The 19,517-nt window shown below is 29.0% G+C and overlaps 2 protein-coding genes across 2 annotated transcripts; one reads left to right on the plus strand and one right to left on the minus strand.

Moving 5' to 3' along the window:
• The first annotated feature begins 2,275 nt into the window (after nt 1-2,275).
• LOC125842036 (peamaclein-like) lies at nt 2,276-3,401 on the plus strand. The gene is made up of 2 exons (XM_049521232.1): nt 2,276-2,415; nt 2,865-3,401. Exons 1-2 carry the CDS (start codon nt 2,331-2,333, stop codon nt 3,047-3,049), a joined length of 270 nt encoding a protein of 89 aa, XP_049377189.1. The 5' UTR covers nt 2,276-2,330; the 3' UTR covers nt 3,050-3,401.
• Nucleotides 3,402-3,874: 473 nt separating this feature from the next.
• On the minus strand, nt 3,875-13,557 carry LOC125842017 (long-chain-alcohol oxidase FAO4A-like). The gene is made up of 4 exons (XM_049521207.1): nt 13,130-13,557; nt 12,359-12,628; nt 4,971-6,395; nt 3,875-4,279 (listed from the first exon to the last, which is right to left on the minus strand). Exons 1-4 carry the CDS (start codon nt 13,346-13,348, stop codon nt 3,887-3,889), a joined length of 2,307 nt encoding a protein of 768 aa, XP_049377164.1. The 5' UTR covers nt 13,349-13,557; the 3' UTR covers nt 3,875-3,886.
• Between the last annotated feature and the right edge of the window lie 5,960 nt (nt 13,558-19,517).

Raw genomic sequence — 19,517 nt, forward strand, 5'->3', positions numbered from 1 at the left:
ACTCTTGTAGGAGATTGGAGCCTTAATAAATAGCCAAAAGAAGTATTGAAAATACCCCTGAATTTGGCGAGAATTTAGATGTATATTTCACTCATGTTGTGTGATCGGAAGCTTATTTAAGTTAAATTAGTCAAGTAAAGGGGTGTTTTTAAGGTTGTCAATAGTTCGGTGATGAAACTTATAATAATTCACGCTACAAAATGTTTTCAATACTTCTCTCTTATTAAATTTAGGGCTTTTTTTTNTAATTTCAGTTTTTAATCCCTTTTTTAACGCCTTAAACTGATAACAATAACTTACTAATTTAAGTATCAGCGCGTTAGAAATTAAAGTATCAACGCTCCTTTATTAAGTATCCGGAAAACACTAAATAAGGGATTTTTGGTAATTAATGAAAGAGTAGGGAAAGGAAGTAATTTCTTTCCTATACTATGTCATTTGCCTAATTTTTACAAATTTAAATGACTCAATTTTGAACTATATGTCCCTAAATATATTTTACCCCTAAATCTAAAAGAACATTCTCTTTATGGGTTTTAGTTGGTTAGGCCCATTGCATAGCATAACCTTAAGAACTTGGGCTGCAGCCCAAGAAGCTAACTCATGAGCCTATACATATTACTGAAATAACACACACTCATACTAGGTGAAATTTTCACTAATTGATTCTTTTTGGGTAACTGTTTAGTAAATTATTCTTTTTAATATTTTATCGTAAATTGTGGACATTTATTCAGGTCTAAAGATCATTTTTAAGCAAACTAAAATGTTTGAGAAAACATTAAATTATGGTGTAAAACTTTACAAGTTATTGCTAATGTTAAACAATGTTTTGTCCATAATGTTGAGCAATTGAGCAAATATTTGCACAATGTTTGTGTAAATTAGCCTCACACCACCTTTCAACTTCTCTTCTTTCTTGCCTATGGTTAAAAACATATAAACTCTAGACTAAAACCCTACTTTACCACATAGAAGGCAACACTCAATTACCTACTAATTCTATACCCTAATACTCGATCTATACACGTTGCCCTATTTAGAACCANNNNCCCCCCCCCCCCCCCCCCCCCGGAAAATTGGAGGTAGAAAAGGAGAAATGAGAAGGAGATTACAAGGTGGGGAATCGAACTTTCACCAGTAGGGTGAAACTTCAGGTAGCCAATCAACTAAGCTATTAAGATTCACCATATTTTGGGGCCGACTTATCATGATAACATCCTTAATTTTCTATTTTTAATTTAACTCTTTTTTTATTAGACAAAAAAAAAAGAGGACTGAAGCCAGCCTGTTTGGTAATCATGTTATAGTAGTACGTGAAAATTCCCATGCTCCACATATAATTGCTTCTCTGTATATATAATATAAAAAAACAAGCAAATTAATTAAAACACCAACTTCTACTTTGGCAATTACAGTATGTACAATAATACAGCCTTTCGTAAACTTAAATAATTGTCAATTTACCCTTTAATTGAGACCAACTTGAATTCCTTTTGATGAATACTAAAAAAATAACAATAATATATTCAATATAATTTTATAAATGGAGTATGAAGAGCATGATATGTATACAAACGTCATCTCAATCTTATGAAGGCAGATAGATTGTTTATGACAGATCCTCAGTTTAATACTACAACAAAAATAACTTTCAGCGGCAATAAATAAAACATAATAATATAGAGTGTTAAAGTCTTTGCCAACATTAGTTAAGTGTCATTAGATCCAATGTCGCTAAAGGCTTTAGGGACATATACAAAGATTGCTAATTGCCGCTAAAAATACATATTTAGCGGCAATTGAGCTATTGCCGTTGATTAATTGCCGCTAAAAATAAAATTTTTTGATGTAGTGTAAGTATAACATTTCAGAACAAATTTGAAAAGAAAATACACTAATGAAGAAGTCATGTTGAAGATAATGAACAAAAAAACAATAATAACGATAAATAATATGATACTTGGAGTTAAAAAAAACAAATGATTATATAATATTGCGATAACCATGCTCCACATTTATATAATTGCTTCTCTATTTAAACAAAAAAGAAAAGACAAGAAAACTAATTAAAGCACCAACTCTCTACTTTGGCAACTACATTATGTACAATATAAAACAACTTTTGATAATAATTATCATCTTGTCTTTTACCTCTACCAACTTTAATTCCTTTTTTAACATATAAATTTAGAAATTAATAATAAAGCTACATTTCACATGTATAAATACTTGTGTAATTTCCTCTTTTCTTCTTCACTAATCTACACAAAGCTTCTTCGTATATATTTTTTCTCAATATTGTTTGGAATTTTTGTTTTCTAGAGAAAATGAAGACTTCATTTGCTGTTTTGTTCCTTGTTGTTATACTCTTTAGCTCCTCTTTCATTGAAAATGCAGCAATGGCTACTTCAAGTAAGACTCTTTTTCCACTATTTTCTTTTTTAAATTGCAAATAATATTTTTCAATTTTCACATATATGCTTTGTATTCTTCTTATAAACTACTCAGATTATATGATTTACTTTCTTTTTTTTGTTAGTTTTAAAGAAAAAGACATATGTCTATATTTAGTACTTAACAATTTAACTTCAAAATGATCATTTTAACCTTAATGAAATGATTTTATAGTCACACAAATATTTATGACTTATTTTTAACCACAAGTTTCAAAAGTTAATTTATTCTTAAACTACGTATACTCAACTCAAACTACATCACATAAATTAAATAGAGAGTAAGATTATTATTTTTTGTGGTCAATGATAGGTTATTGTGACCAAAAGTGCAGTATACTCAACTCAAACTACATCAAATAAATTAAACAGAGAGTAAGATTATTATTTTTTTGTGGTCAATGATAGGTTATTGTGACCAAAAGTGCAGTGCAAGATGTTGGAAGGCAGGACTAAAGAAACGTTGTTTGAAGTATTGTGGAATATGTTGTGTTGCATGCAATTGTGTTCCTTCTGGCACATATGGAAACAAGTCTGAATGTCCTTGTTATAGAGACAAGTTGAACTCTAAGGGAAAACCTAAATGTCCTTAAATATTAAAGAGCTAATAAACTTTCTCTTTTTAAAAAAATAAAGAGTTTATGTTTTATACGACGTTGATATAAAAATATATTTATATCATTAGGTCACTCAAATAATGATATCTATGGATCAAATAACACTTGGTGTGACCTGATAGTGTGAAAAATCTTTATAATTTGAACTCAGAAAATAAACTTGTTTTATTTTACTTTTAAGTTCTTTAATTTGTCTTTGTATTTAATTGGTTCTTGGCAATAAAATACTAGAAAAAGTGAGTGTATTTATGTGTATCTTAGTTCAAACATGGTTGTAATTGTGTTTCATAGTGAAAAAAAGAAGAGAGAAAATCTCTATGTTGCTTACAATTTCTCTTGGCATTTGTATTAGTGGATAACATCTTGATGCATTTGTATGAGATTTAGGTGTCGTAGGATGATTGAGATTCCTTCACCCTTAATTAGAGGTCTCAAATTCAAGCTTTTTGGAATGAAAAAACTCTTGTTGGGAGCACCGGCCATCTCCAAAAATGGACCCTGCAATGAGCGAATCCGAATTTACTCAGACCCCAATACAAATACTAAACACCGAGTGAAAAATAAAAATTAAAAAAATGAGTTTGAACCTTGGATTTTACCTTGACAAAAATCCGGTCTTATTAATTTATATACAAACTTAGGTATAATGAAGCGACCATCCAAACTATGGGAAACGTTGTGATCACACCAAATAAATCGTTACACAAAATAACATTTTTCATAGCTATATAATAACGATTCAACAATACGATACAACAAAATATAATATAGGTAACAATTCATCATCCTCAATCCATTAGCAATAATTTCCCATTAATTCATCTTCTTTGCCTTAAGTACTTGAAGCACATTTTGTGCAGTGCAATATGAAATTGCTTGAACAGTGACCATAGGGTTCACACCAAGGGCAGTTGGAAAAACACTTGTGTCACCAATAAACAAATCTTCAACTTCCCATGTTTCTCCTTTTGGATTTACAACTGATATTTTTGGATCAATTCCCATTCTACAACTTCCCATTTGATGTGCTGAACATATAGGTGTTGAGAGATTTTTAAATCCTCTTGAACTTTCTTCTTTCACAAAACGCTCAAATTCATCAACACTTGATTCTTTCACTTTCAATTTCTTTCCTTTTACATGGTGAGTTCCAATTTCTTCTGCTCCAGCAGCTGCCAAGATTCTTAATAGCTTCTCTATACCGACCTACATCAGTGGCGAAGTCAAAAATTTCATCAAGAGGTATTTAAGGGTAATATTTGACCTATATATAGTACACGGTAGAGGTTTCTCACGAAGAGTGTTCAACTGATCACCCTTCGACATACATATTAGTTATGCCCCTTGCCTTCATGTTAGAACTAAAATATCTAGAATAATTTGCACAACTAGAGTCTAGGGAGGGTAAGGTGGACGATGCATACCTTATTCCACTACATAAAAAATGATCATTAGCGGGAATTAATTCTTAATTGCCGCTTTTTAGCAGCAATTAGCACTCTTTGTTTATGTCCCTAAAGCCTTTAGCGACATTGGTTCTAATGGCACTTAACTAATGCCGGTAAAAACTTTAGTATTCTTTATTAATGTCAATATTTATTGCCGCTAAAAGTAGTTTTTGTTGTAGTGTTCCTACCTTTGTGGGGGTAGAGAGGTTGTTTAAGATAGACGACCCTTGGCTCTAGAAAATCATGAAAGAGTAAAAAGTTCTGATGAAAATATTGAAGAAAGAAAATACTATACAAATATTAAGGATAACAACATAAAAAAGATAAAATTAGAGTATAAGATAATGCTAGCATAATAGGATAATCAGAGTAAAAGAAATACCATTAGTAATGAAATAGAAGCATAAGATAATGCTAGCATAATACTACTAGTAATTAACTATCCATACCTTAAGATTTTGTTCATCAATTTGATCCAATTTGTATGATATTGAATTCGATGAAATTGCTTCTCCTGAGCCCTTATCTCTTGCCAAAGCAAATATATGTGCAGTTCTTGAATATTTGCACATTCTCATCTTGATATCAAGGCCTGAAATCCATGGCATTACTACTGAGAACATGCCAGGGTGCAATGCTGGTGTTTGTATAACCACACCGTAGCCCGATTCCTCGAAATTCGCGACAACTTTAGACATCACTGACATTATTCCCCCTTCATAGCTCTTTTTCTTTGACTCAGGCCAATTCTTTACGTTGTCATCACTATCTGGAAAGTGTCCCCACGCGAATACAACCGGATGGACATGTAGGTTTTTACCAATATTTGGATTTTTTAAACCACTTCTCTTGAGCAATGAAGGGGTACTAAGTGCACCACATGCTACAATTGTCACTTTGGATTTCACCATGAAAATTTCTTTCACCCCTTCATGTTGAACTTCACAAGCAACTCCAATAGCTTTACTTTTGTTGTTATTATTTTTGTGTTCATGAATTACCTCTAGAGCTTCACATTCTTGAATTATTGCACCATTGCCTGATTTCACTAAATCAACTAGCCATGTCTCATTTGTCCCTTTTTTACTACCATCTTTACATCCCATGCTACACCAACCACAATTATGATTTGAGGGTGCATTTCTTGGTATATTTTCCACTTGGTACCCTAATTCTTCACACCCTTTTCTCAAAATCATGTTTTGAAACCCTTCTTCATCAATCTTATCTTGAACTCCCATTTTTTTGCGAATTGTTTCTAATGCCTCCTTGTAGAATTCACTTTGGAACATTTCCAATTCATAGACGTCACACCATTCTTTTAGAACGTGTGATGGGGTGTCAATTGAGGCGGACCAATTTATCGTTGAGCCACCACCAACGGTGGAACCGGCTAGGAGAAAAACTTCCATGTCTTTGGTCATCATTAGTCCATTTCCAAGGAACATTTGATCCATTGAAGGTCCTTCAAGAAGGGAAAGATTTGTTCTAGCTAGGTAACTTCCTTTTTCTAAAACAACTACTTTGTGTCCCGCGTTTGCAAGAACACCAGCTATAACTCCACCCCCAGAGCCCGAACCAACTACCACTGCATCACATTCTATGATGAAAGAAGGACAATTTGATGATGAATTTGGTTTTGAGACATGAAACCCTAGTTTTTGGAGCTTTTTGAATAGGGCATTTTGTGGTTGTTTTAGAGTAATGATTCCCTTGTAAAGTGGTCCATATAAATGTTCGTCTCGTTTGTCTGAAAATTCTTCGTGTTTGCTTTGCTTACTATTCATTTTTTCTTGTTTTTGTTTCTTGAAATCCGGGTCTTGTCCACAATAGCCTAGTGCTTTCCATGATGGGTTCTGGCCTTTCTCATCCACCTGAAAAACTCACCAAGAAAGGATAAGATATAAAAATGTGTTTAACTACGACACATATTGATAGTATAAACTATCAAGATATATTTAAGATAATTATAGATACGTTTTCATGGAAAATGAAATTAGTAAACTAGAAAATAAGACGGATTCCCCCTAAGACAATTAACTAATAGCATAAAAGAATATTTTCTATACTGATTATATTCTAATTTATGTAATGTAATTTAATTCGCTATGAAATTTAAAAAGTAAATAAAAACTTTTAAAACTTATGAGTAAGATAAAATGAGAAGTTAAAACTTATAATTAATTTAAAATGTAGAAATATATCGTTACTTTTTTTAACGGATTAATAAGGAAACAATATCACACTCAGTTCAAGAGCACGCCTCATCAAGCTAATCCATCTTTGTTTTGCAGATAATGTATTTATTTTTTGCAAAGGGGAATTTCAATCTATCTTGATAATGCTAAGGGCATTGAAAAGTTTCTCTAATGTATTTGGGTTGGAAACAAATGCATCACAAAATCAAATATCTATGGAGCAATTATGATGAGTCAATGTGTAAATGATGTCTGTGAGTTAACTGAGTATCAAAAAAAGACTCTACTTTTCAAGTAATTAAATTTGAGAGTATGTTGCTTTGATGGTCAACTCCTTTAATCCTTTAAGGCTTAGTTAGTAGATCCATATTAAACAGTATCTACACTATGGCAAGGTATATGACAACTCATCCAATTGGAATTTTATGTACTTGTATCATTATTAAGATTTTGTAACATATATAATATCACACTCTGATTTTGAGATGCCTTTCGTTTATATTATATTGATTTATGATTATTTCCGGTTACATCTTACATACTCAGTACATTCCATATACTGACTGACTGCATACATTTCTCTTCCCTACATCCATTTATGATGTAGATTTAGACATTCACGCTCATGCAACCTTGTTGCTAGACAGGTTGCAACATTCCAATCAACTAGGCCTCATCATTCGAGGACTTTATGGAGAAGCTAGTAGTTAGACATTTGATTAGAGAAAATATTTATTTAAAGGTAGTTAGGTGTCATGTCCTAGAAAACTTTTTTATATAATATTTCAGTTAGTAGAGACTTATATTCAGATATAAATTGTTCAGTCTTGTGGATCTTTTGATTATTTTACTCTAGCTTATATTAAGTAAATGTTTCAGATAAACGAATTTTAATTTTCGCTTGCATTTTATAAAATGCCAGATCAGTTCATTAGCAACATGCTAATACTTAGCATCGTTTGAAGTTATTTGTGATTTTGAGTGCCGATCACACCTAGAATATAGACTCAAAAGGCTGATAATCTACATCAAGGGCACTGACCGGTGGCAATATGATATTCCACATGATTGTTATTGGTATTGAAAAAAAAACCTATCATATAAGGGGTAAATTTTGTTTGTGAATAATCATAAATATATAATTATTAATCATATCAATCACACCACATAATTATGTCATATGTTAAATGCATAATACATAAACATGATTTTTAACTTGGCTTCAACGGATAACTATGTCCTTTAACTTTGAGTGTGCACAAGTAGACACTTAAACTTGTATAAAATTGAACAAGTAGATACACGTGTCCTACATGGCATAATACACATAGAACGCCATGTAGGAAACAAAGTTGACATGTAGGACGAATGTGTCTATTTGCTCAATTTTATACAAGTTTAAGTGTTTACTTGTGCACACTCAAAGTTAAAGGTCATAATTGTCAGTTGACGTCAAGTTAAGGGTCATGTTTATATATTATGCCTATGTTAAATTTGTAATGCTTCCTTATAGTTGACAGTAATATAATTCTATAAATAGTGATATAACATATATTGTTTACATTACAGAATAGAAAATAGACATTTTCATTAATTAAAAAATAAATATATGTCAAGTCATAATATCATAAAGACAAAAATAATATTTACTACTAACTTAGGGACCACAAATTCTATTTTCCATTTATAAAAAGAAAAGTGTTTAGATATATTCCTCATTATAGCACCGAACTTGGAGGAATATCATAACTATCCTCCGACAGTAATATATTTAGTGTAATTTTATAGGTGAGATTTAAAAATGATAATACGCACGTTGCTTATCTCTATCTTATGAATATCAAAAGACTATTTCTATAAAATAACTATAATAATAAAAGTCATACCGAAAATAAAGAAAAATAGTAATAGCAATGATAAATAATATTATAAAACTATCCTTAGGACCAAAGATAATAATAATCATAACTACCCTCAAGAGTAGGATACAGAAATAACAGAAAATGGGACCAAAGAATGTCAAATGCACCTCATGACAGAACAAAGTGAGTTGGCAACTTTAATTTAAAGGAAGGAAAACAAAAATAACTAATTTCAGATCTACTTACCCACAAATGTACTGCCTATATTTAATAAATATAGGGAAAAGGCTCACATATGCCATTGAATTTTCAAAAAAGACTCATTTATGTTATCCGTTAAAAGTTTGGCTCATCTATGTCATTACCGTTTAAGAAAATACTCATTCATGCCATTATTTTTTAACTGTGGTTTTGCAAAACCATTTTTTAAAATGTTTGTTCAGAATTTTGATTTTTTATTATAAAAAAAATAATGACGTGGCCGAATTATAATTGGCCACGTGTAAAAAATGGTTTTGCAAAACCACCGTTAAAATGTTTGTTCAGAATTTTGATTTTTTATTATAAAAAAAATAACGATGTGGCCGAATTATAATTGGCCACGTGTAAAAAATGGTTTTGCAAAACCACTGTTAAAATGTTTGTTCAGAATTTTGAATTTTTATTATAAAAACAATAATGACGTGGCCGAATTATAATTGGCCACGTGTAAAAAATGGTTTTGCAAAACCACCGTTAAAAAATAATGGCATGAATGAGCCTTTTCTTAAACGGTAATGACATAGATGAGCCAAACTTTTAACAAATGATATAAATGAGCTTTTTTTGAAAGTTCGCTGACATATTTGAGCCTTTTCTATAAATATATATAGGCAGTACATTATATTTTTAAATTTTAATAAATATGTACATTAATTTATATACCCTCAAAAGAAGTTGTACTTCTTGTAACTACTATATTTGAGAAATAGCCACGTTGAACTTTGTAGCAAATATAACCATACCAGTTCATTTCTAAATAAATATAGCTATATATATATATATATATTTTTATTTTTTTTTTAATTCTATTTTTTTGGTGTAACCACCTATAATAAGAGCCTAGAGACATGCGTGATTACAACTTCACGTGAACTTAGTAGCATTTATTCATCAATTAAAACTTAGTCGGACAGTTATTATAAAAAAATAAAAAGAAGATTGTGGTCAATATCGGATTTAGAATTCATTAAAGGGGTTCAAAGAAAAAAACAGTGTCTAAGATTTGAACTTGGAACCCCAAGGTGAGGTTTGAACACTATCACTAAATCAATGTCTAATCTTACATTTAGGAGGTTCAAAATAAATATATAGACATCAAATTTTTTTTAAAAAAATATCTTATATATACAATGTAATTTTTTATCGAGGGAGTTCGGTGATCCCCTCAACTATCTCTAGGTCCGCCCCTGATTATGGCAGATTACTTCTTTTGTTGTTTAATTTGATTTTCAAATTTCTTTAGTACTCTAATTTAAAGTTATGTAAATGCTTACAATTTGATTTCTAGTTTTTGAAGGAGGTAAGTATGCTTCCCTAGTCATTTTGTTATTTCCTCTGTCAAACAGTAGTTATCCACTATATTATTTTGGAATATTTAACAATACTTATTCACTTTATGAAATTATTGATTAATTTACACTTAATTTCTAATTTATTCTTATCATTAGTTATAGTCATTTCTCTATTACATTTTTTAAAATATTATATTTATTATATTCAAAAGGTGATATAATAAATTACTCTTCTATTTATAGTTTTTTAAGAAATGTACAAAGTTAATAGTGGACATATAAATTAATGAGGAAGAAAATGAGGGACCATGCATGTGGAAAGGATGTCATAAAACTATATTTAATGAGTTGGTGTACAATGAATGCACTTTTAGTGAATAGGCACCAAAAAATGAAAGGAAAAAAGATATTGAGTGACAATCGACCTCAAATCTTTTAGGTAAAAAATTCAATATTAATTCGCCCCTACCTACAATAAATGTATTTTCATGTGTGTCATATAGCTCATACCTATAGAAAAATCCTTTTCGTCAGAAAATTTAATTAGAATTTGACCAAAAATAATATAAATATTATTTGTTACAACATTTTGTAAAAATTTGGATGAGGCTCTTGCTGATATTAATAAGAGCCCCCGTTTGGATTGGCTTAAAAAGTAACTTTTAAGTCAAAAATAAAAAGTTAAACTTGAATGACTTTTAAGTAAAAAAAAAAAAATAACAGGACTAGACCTACTTTTGATTTTTGACTTATTTTAAATTATTTTTTATATTGTCAAACACTTTCTAATTTATTTTAAGTCATTTTGAACTTATTTTAAGTTATTTTTTTATTTGCCAAACACTCCAAAAATTAAAAATTAACTTAAAAGTCTAATCTAATCTAAACACCCTCTAAGATAATTTATTCGATTAAAACACTTATTTTGAAATGAAGAAATTAGATGAGATTGAATGACTTTTTCATTTTTTCATAACAATTTTGTCAACCTTATTAATTGTGAATGACGAATGAATGGATTAATAAGACAAAAAAGATATTCCATATAAAAGGAAGAAATGGGCAAAACCAAAAAGTAAAAATACAATTATAGCATGCAGCCGTACGTCATGTGTAATTAAATGCAATTTGAAGGCACCTTCAAGGTCGTTGGTGCAAGTGGTACGTTCACCATTAAAGCACAAAGATAACCATCATAGATTCTTGTGGTTTGATTTTTTTTCTCAACTCTGTTAGGGTTTTATCCTGATTTTCTTACCATAATTTAAGATTTATTTTTCCTTAAAAAAAAGATAAAACATTACCATAAATATTTTTACTTTTCTTGAAAGGAAAATATAATATTCTTTCATATTTGGTTTATTCTCTCCTTTTAAGACTCTTTTCCTAGTAAGAAAAGGTTTTAGGACTCTATAAATATAGGTTTGTTTCTTCTAACACAAATACAATAGCATTCACAATGTAGTTGTTTAAGAGTTTAGTTTATGGGGAGATTTTCTCTCAACAATTTTAATATCCTTTTTATTAGTTTTTAATATGTAGGTTGTTTGACCAACCTCTAATAATATTATGTCTTTTAGAATAGTTTTGTTTGTCATCTAAGTTACCATCTCAATGATTTGCAATTGTAAGCTTCCGCATGACGCCCTAATCACCCTTCAGAACCCAACAAACTCAACGTATAGAAAGAGTTTAGTACATTGAACTGTCTTTTATTGGAATGAGTTTACCTTATATTTAAAGGTAGTGTAAGAGAATTTTTTAGCCATAAAAGATAACTATACTTAGAATTGAAGATTTCAACTTTTATACACTAACAAGGTAAAAAAATATTTTCACTATCAGATCACTTGAAAAGTACTAACTATAAGCATATAACAGTTCAATCTGCTGGTGATATTATCCGTTTTGGGCTTAGGTTCGCACGGCTTTAAAACGTGTCACTAGTGGGTAAGACCTGCTTATTTATATATTCAACATATTTCATGTGTTTTGTCGATGTATGACTTCTTATCTTAAGTTAAGGTGTCACATACACCTCCTCTATGGACTAGCGTCCTTGCTGAGGTTTGTCCCCACTGCATTAGAGTTTGTCTAGATTCAACACTGAGGTTTGCCCCCACTGTATTGGGATTTGCCTAAACTCACTTGAACTCTGGCCATGCCCCCGACAACACATAAATTTACACATTTATATTGTCAGTGCAGATAACTTAAATCGTACCTGAGTGAAGAATACAAGGAGAGTTAGAACTTTCAAGGCAACAAAGAGAAGCTTGATGAGTTTGAAGTTGCTGCATGACCATGATTGAACTATTTCTTCCCTCTTGTTTGGTGAAACTCTAGAGAAGTTTTGCAAGTATGGGAATTGGCTTGATAAGCTTGCCTTACCACAAAGTATGAAAGTTCCTATCCTTGTTGATAGTAACCATAGAGCTAATTTGCATAAGTTTAGCTTAGGGTGTTGTATTCTTTCACTTACCATCCATGCAAACTACAAATTATAATTTAAAAAAAAAACAATTTTAAAAGATTTATAGGGGAATTAGAAACATATACGGGAAAATTGTACCCAATAAAGGATGATAACAAGGAGATTAAAAAAAGGATGTGACACTAGGGATCAATAAATCAATTCTTGAAGAGGTTATTTTAATTATCCTGCTTGATCATTATAATTTTTTGAGTTCATCGATTAAAATCATGTAGCTCCGCCCTTCGTGTGTCAAATAATTTACTTTTCCTATGAATATATTTGGCTAAAAAAGGGTGGTCAAGTTAAATTACACTTCAAAAATGTCCGGAGAGCTATAAGGTCTTCGTAAGGTATAAATGTGTAGCTGGAAATTCGATTATTATGCCTTTTTTCCAACCAAAAAAATGAAACAATATGAGTGTTGTAAAACAAGTTTTGTTTTCTCTTCCCTATACTTTAATCCCCCAACCCCACCCCACCACACCAAAGAAAATAAAATGGAAATTTGAGAAGTCTTACATGTTGAGGAGTTCCATTCATGGAAGCAGAAGTGTGAAGGAATTTGATGACAGAATCATCCATATTTTCTTGATGAAGAGAATTAGTATCAATGGATGGCAAGAAAGTGTCACAAATAGCACTAAGTGAATCCATTTGACTAAAAGAAAGTGAGCCAAAGTGTCCATTTTTTGCAACATCCTTCCCTTTCTCCATATTTCCACCATTTTGATAAGCCATATTCTATAGTTTTATTTTTCTTCTATTTTATTTGATAAGAAAATTATGTGACTTTATGAATGAAAAAGAGTATACCTAACCTCAATTATCACCACGAGAATGGGCACCATATATAGGGAGAGGGTGTTATTTCTTGTGTTCTAGATAATATAGACGTGCCATATAGTGGTCCATGTAGAAAAATTGGTTTCTTAAAGAATTGGTACAAGTAAATCTTGATCTCCTTTATAAAACTTCTCTATTAGATATATCAAAATTATCGTTAACACACACTTTTATAAGCTAAAAACAATGATAATTGGAAGCGGGATCCGAAAAGGATGATGTGTACGCAGTCTTAACCTCATTTTGTGAAGGTGTAGGTTGTTTACGATAGATTCTTCGCTTAAGTAAGACCTATCAAAATCAGTAAGAAAAGAAAACGTTGTAGTAAAAAAACTATGTAAAAAATAATGGAGAAAGGGACTATAGCAATAACAAATAATATGACAACCAAAGTAAAGGAAACAACAAGTAATAAAAAAAGATATATAGCTAACCTTCTACTGTAATTTTTTACCTTCATACCCTTACCGCACTTTTATCAACTAATTACAATTAATTAATGTGTATTTTCACCTATTTCGGATTCGCGCCCTGCAGGGCCCATTCGGAGGGAAGCGCTCCCTACCAAGGATTTTTCCATACCCAGATCTCAGGGCTCAATCAAGACCTCTGGTTAAGGAAAGAACATCCCTATCTGATGCATCACATCTTTTGGTGGTGTGTATTTTCACCTAATTAATGTGATGAAAGAGGTGATTAGTGGTGATAATATGTCGTTTATAGACAACATGTTAGTGAGTCTTAAGATAAATAAGTGTTTGAGTTTCTTAATATAACTAAACATATTTAATGGCCTAATTAAGTATTGAAACAAACACATGCACGAGGCCTGAATCATCAAGATAATTTACTTAATTTCCTGTTTTAAAATTAATAAGACTAATCAAATTAATTAAAATACCAACTACTATTTTGGCAACTACAATAAATACAATAAACCAGCCTTTCATAATAAACTTAAATAATATCTCATTTAACTCTATCAACTTTGACTCCTGATAAATACAACAGAAATAATAACAACATTCGGTATAATTCAAAAGATAATATATATATATATATATATATATATAACTTTTATTTTATCTTATAAAGGTAAAGATTATTTTTAATAGATCTTTGACCTAAATATAATATTTCAAAGTGGGTCGGAAAAAAAAATACAATAATGCTAAAGTCATGTTAAAAATTAAAATTAGGAAAAAATACATATATACACAATTTAAGATATCATAATTTCTAAAGTCCCTACCGTTTTAAAAAAATACAAAAGTCTCCTGTCGGATACATCCGTATCTCCCCTCGGATACATCCATCTCCTCTCGGGTACATTCTTAGCCCCTCTCAGATACATCTCTATCTCCTTTCGGATACATCCCTCCCATTAAGTAATGTATTATTTGCAATGTATTGGACAACCAGAAATGTATCTAAGAGCAATGAAAAATCATGAATTTTGGTAATTGGGAAAAGTTTCGGGATAGGATATTGAGATTTCTGTACTTTATACTAAAAATTAATTGTGGGGTGTTGTAAGTGTACAAACTTAATCAAGTTAGCGATCTAAGAAAAAGAATTCGAGCAATGAAGAAATGAACAGCAATAATAAATATTAATCGAAAGAAAGAAAATAATAAATTGCCTCTATATATATAAAAGACTAATCAAAGTAATTAAAATACGTTTACCAAACAAAAATTTAATTAGAACGCCAATTTTTGCTTGGGTAACGTGAATTACAGTATATATGTACAAAACACGGACTTTCGTAAACTTAAATAATTATTATCTTGTCTTTTACCTCTACCAATTATTTTTTTTAAAAAAAAATTATACATATAATTTTAGAAATTAATAATAGAGCTAATTTTCACATGTATAAATACTTATGTAGTTTTTCTTTTCTTCTTCACTAATCTAAACAAAGCTTTTTCATTTTTTTTTTTACTCTCAATATTATTTGGATTTTTTGTTTTCTAGAGAAAATGAAAAAAATATTTGTTGTTTACCCCTTGTTACAAGTAATTATCTTGATCTCCTTTAAAACTTCTTTATCAGGTATATCAAAAAGGAAAAATCCTTTTGGCCAGAAAATTTTGTTAGAATGGTAAAATAACATATTTCACATTATGTTATTTTACCTTTTTGAACATTTTTACCCTTTTAACTTTAATACCTTTTAATTAAAAAATGGAAAAAATTAATTTATTTTAAAATAAAAAGAATATTATAGACTTTTTAAATTTCCGGCACACAATTTTGTCAACTAAAAACAAAATAACATACTCATATTCACGTCAGTATCAATGTGACTAGGAAGGATGATTTGTACTCAATTTTATTTTTACTTGGTAAAGGTTTAGGTTGTTTCCACTGCACCATCCACTCAAGTAAAAATATATTAAAATTAATAAGAAATATAGTAGTAAAAGAAGTATATAAAAAGTTAATGAAGAAAAAGACGATAACAACGGCAAATAATATAACAATCGAAGCAAAAAAAGCAACAAATAATAAAAAAATAATTGAAGAATAAAATGGTAAGAGAGTAATAAAAAAAAGTAAACAATGCTCTACTACCTATATATGGACCTTCTAACAAAAAGAAATAAATGATAACAATAATAAAAATAAACTTTTATTCTAATTTTAGACCTTCATACATTCCACACAACATATAAGCTAATTATGATTAATTAATGTGTATTTTTATCTAATTTATTACTTAATCATAGTAAAGTAAATTAGTTTAGTGTAGGGTATAGACAAACGTTTATCCCTTTTTATTCTGCTTCGGAAAAAATATCACGTTTCTAAAAAATAATTTAGCTTTAAAGTTTTTATATTCACATAAATATTGTTACAGTAAAATAAATCAATACGTAACTAATTATTACATTTGTAGACATTACAATTAAATTTTTGCACCACCCAATATGAAAGAAGAGTCATTTCAAAATATTTTGAATTAAAGATTCAAATTTGTACAATCAAATATTATATTTATAATTATTATATATATATTATTACTAAATTGTTAATAATATCAAATTCAATTAGAATAACTTTCCAAATAGGCCCTTATAATTAAGACTAGAAAATAAAATGTATCACCTAATTTATTACTAAATTATAGTAGTAAAGTAAATTGGTTTGGTATTGAGTGTAGGTCCAACTTAAATTTCGTTCAATTCATAAAAAACATCTTTGTATTTTGTTTTACAAAAGATATCATTTTTATAGAGAATAATTTAGATTTGAAATTTTTATATTTACATAGATGTCATTGCAGCAAAATAAATCAACACGCGACAAATTATTCCATTTATAGATATTACAATTATATTTTTGCACCACCCAATACACAAGAAGAGATATTTCAAAATAATTCGAATTAAAGATCAAAATATGGGTGTATATTAGTTTGTATCCGTTTTTATTCAGTTTCGAGAAAAATATCATCTTTCTATCGTTGCAACAAAATAACTCAACACGCAATAAATTATTTCATTTTTAGATATTACAATTATATCCTCGCATCATTCAATACGAAAGAAGAAACGTTTCAATATTTCAAATTTAAAAACAATTTAATTTAGTTTTCTACTCTAACTTTCATGAGAGCTTTTTTATAGTCAATTAAATGTTATGATATTTTAAAATTGCGAGTTTTAAAAGTATTATAATTACACAAATATTTATCATGTTTAAAATCACAAATTATAAAAATCTTTTTTATATCTTAAGTTTCGTGCTTACCTAAACAAATTTACTTAAATTAAAATTTAATTTTTTTTACGTAAAACTTTTTATATTAATATTTAATTTTAAATCACTAATTTTATTGACGCATCACGTATGCGGAGCAGAGGCATACACGTTGATATTCTCAAATACTTTCTTGTTGTCATCAAGTCTAACGATAGCGGCCAAGGGTCTAAGATTTAGGGTTTTAAAATATAAAAGTAATGTATTATTATTTTTTATTAATCAAGACGTCTGAATTTAAATAATTTTTTATATTAAAATGTGAATTTAGATGTAGCGGCCAAGGGTTTAAGATTACGTTTTTAAAACGTAAAAATCTAAGGCTTATTTTTTTTTTTTCATTAATTAAGACGTCTAGATTTAATTAATTTTTAAAATATTAAAATTTGAATTATGATATAACGGCTAAAAGGTCTAAGATTTTAGGTTGTCAAAACGTAAAAGTGTAAGGCCTAATTTATTCCTATTATTTAGGACTTTTGAATTTAAATTAATATTTAAATATTAAAATAAATATCTAAATTTAAATACACATTTAAATATTAAAATAGATATCTAAATTTAAATACACATTTAAATATTAAAATGATGTCTTAAGATATGAACATTAAATGATTAATTTTTTTTATTTTTAATAGCTGAATATGCATATAAATTTAAACACTATATCAACAAATTATATTATAAAAATAAAATTTCAACAAAATAATACTCTATTATCTTTTGAAATGCAAATAATTTTTTTATATAAAAATTATTGAAAGAAAGTAATTACATGATTTTCTTTTTCAAAGAATTCAACTTATACGGTAGCATTATAATTTATAGTTACGTGTTCAATTTTAAACCCATAACTTTGAACACACAAAATAAATTTTATATATATATAAAAATTATTAAAATAATAATATATATAAATTTATAACTTTAAAATATAATTGATTCAATTTTAATAATTTAAAACTAAACCTATAAAATTTAAATCTTCAAACTTTCCTACAACTAATATAAAGATATATTGTTGAAATTAGCAGCACTCTCTAGAACATAATAAATGCACGTTTAGAATTTTGGCTTCAAGAAAATATTAATAAAAAATTATATATAAAAAGAAATAAATAAGTTTGATGAGTTAAATTTAAACAATTAAGATTCAGTGCTACATACATAAACACACTTAATAAGTGAAATCTAAATAATTAAAATTCACATCACACTTAAAGTGCAAAGAAATGAGACTAATAATAAAGTTCATGCTATCTGATTATTTTCTTTTTGGCAAATTTACAAAGTGTCTAGCACCCTATAAAGTTCATGCTATCTGATTAACATTATACATTAAAAAAAAAAGGTCATCCTATAACCAGAAGAAGGAAATATCCTTTGCGATTTTAAAAATAAGTTATTTTAAACTTTTAATCCTCACTTGACTCGTAGGCAAATCTTCAAAATTGAAAGTCAACTTTTACTTGAAGTTTCTCTCATAACGCTAGTGAGTTTAATAAAGTTCAAGGTCACCCTCCTCGTTGGACATACTTGTAAATCATTCCAAAAAAAAAAAATTGAGATTGTCAATTTAGGAACTAGTAGTCTGTTTGACCAAACTTTTGAGAAGCCACAAGTGATTCTTTTCTTTCTTCAAAAAATACTTATGTTAAAAAATTGAACTATTTGATCAAGCTTTTTTAAAAAAAGTATTTTTGAGTAGTAATACAAATTGTTTATCAGATATCAAAAAAATTAATTTTCAAATATCAAATCAAAGCAATTGTGTCAGGTTTTTAAACATATAAAACAAATCAATGAAAGTTGGGTCTTTCAACGTCAAAATTTCACAAGTTTTGCAGATTTTTTTTTTTTTTTTGGTTAAACTCTTCAAACAAAACATGTTAGTTGTGCTTCGAATTTATCTTTAATTTAGATATAACTATGTAATGACCCTAAAGGTCATTTTTGGAAATTTTCATAAAATGACCGTTTTACCCCTCGCGATAATTGTCCCGAGTCCTAATTGTTGTATTTTCGAAGTTGGTTTGAAGGAAAATTGATGAAAAGTTGAGTTTTTGGAAAGTTTAGTTTTTGAGAGTTAAAGTTTGGTTAAAAGTGCTATTTCGAGTCATTTGGAGTTTCGAGACTTGAATCGGATTTCCATCGATTCCAGTAGTTTTAGAATGTCGAAACGGGTCTATGAGAATTTACAAAGTCATATTTGGAGTTAAAACGAAGATTTGAGGTCCTAAGTTGCTAAAATTGTGAAATTTTGATCAAGAGTTGACTTTGATCAACAAACGAGGTT

This window comes from Solanum stenotomum, chromosome 10 (assembly GCF_019186545.1).
Source record: "Solanum stenotomum isolate F172 chromosome 10, ASM1918654v1, whole genome shotgun sequence".
Taxonomy (NCBI): Eukaryota; Viridiplantae; Streptophyta; class Magnoliopsida; order Solanales; family Solanaceae; genus Solanum; species Solanum stenotomum.

Bases quoted from the DNA above. Each gene is read 5' to 3' on its own strand.
- LOC125842017 (XM_049521207.1), bottom strand. From the start codon at position 13,348: ATGGCTTATCAAAATGGTGGAAATATGGAGAAAGGGAAGGATGTTGCA. The intron at 12,629-13,129 runs GTAAGACTTCTC...TATAATTTGTAG, and splicing joins TGAATGGAACTCCTCAACAT to TTTGCATGGATGGTAAGTGA. The intron at 6,396-12,358 runs GTACGATTTAAG...TGAGTTTTTCAG, and splicing joins TCCTTGTATTCTTCACTCAG to GTGGATGAGAAAGGCCAGAA.
- LOC125842036 (XM_049521232.1), top strand. From the start codon at position 2,331: ATGAAGACTTCATTTGCTGTTTTGTTCCTTGTTGTTATACTCTTTAGC. The intron at 2,416-2,864 runs GTAAGACTCTTT...GGTCAATGATAG, and splicing joins TGCAGCAATGGCTACTTCAA to GTTATTGTGACCAAAAGTGC.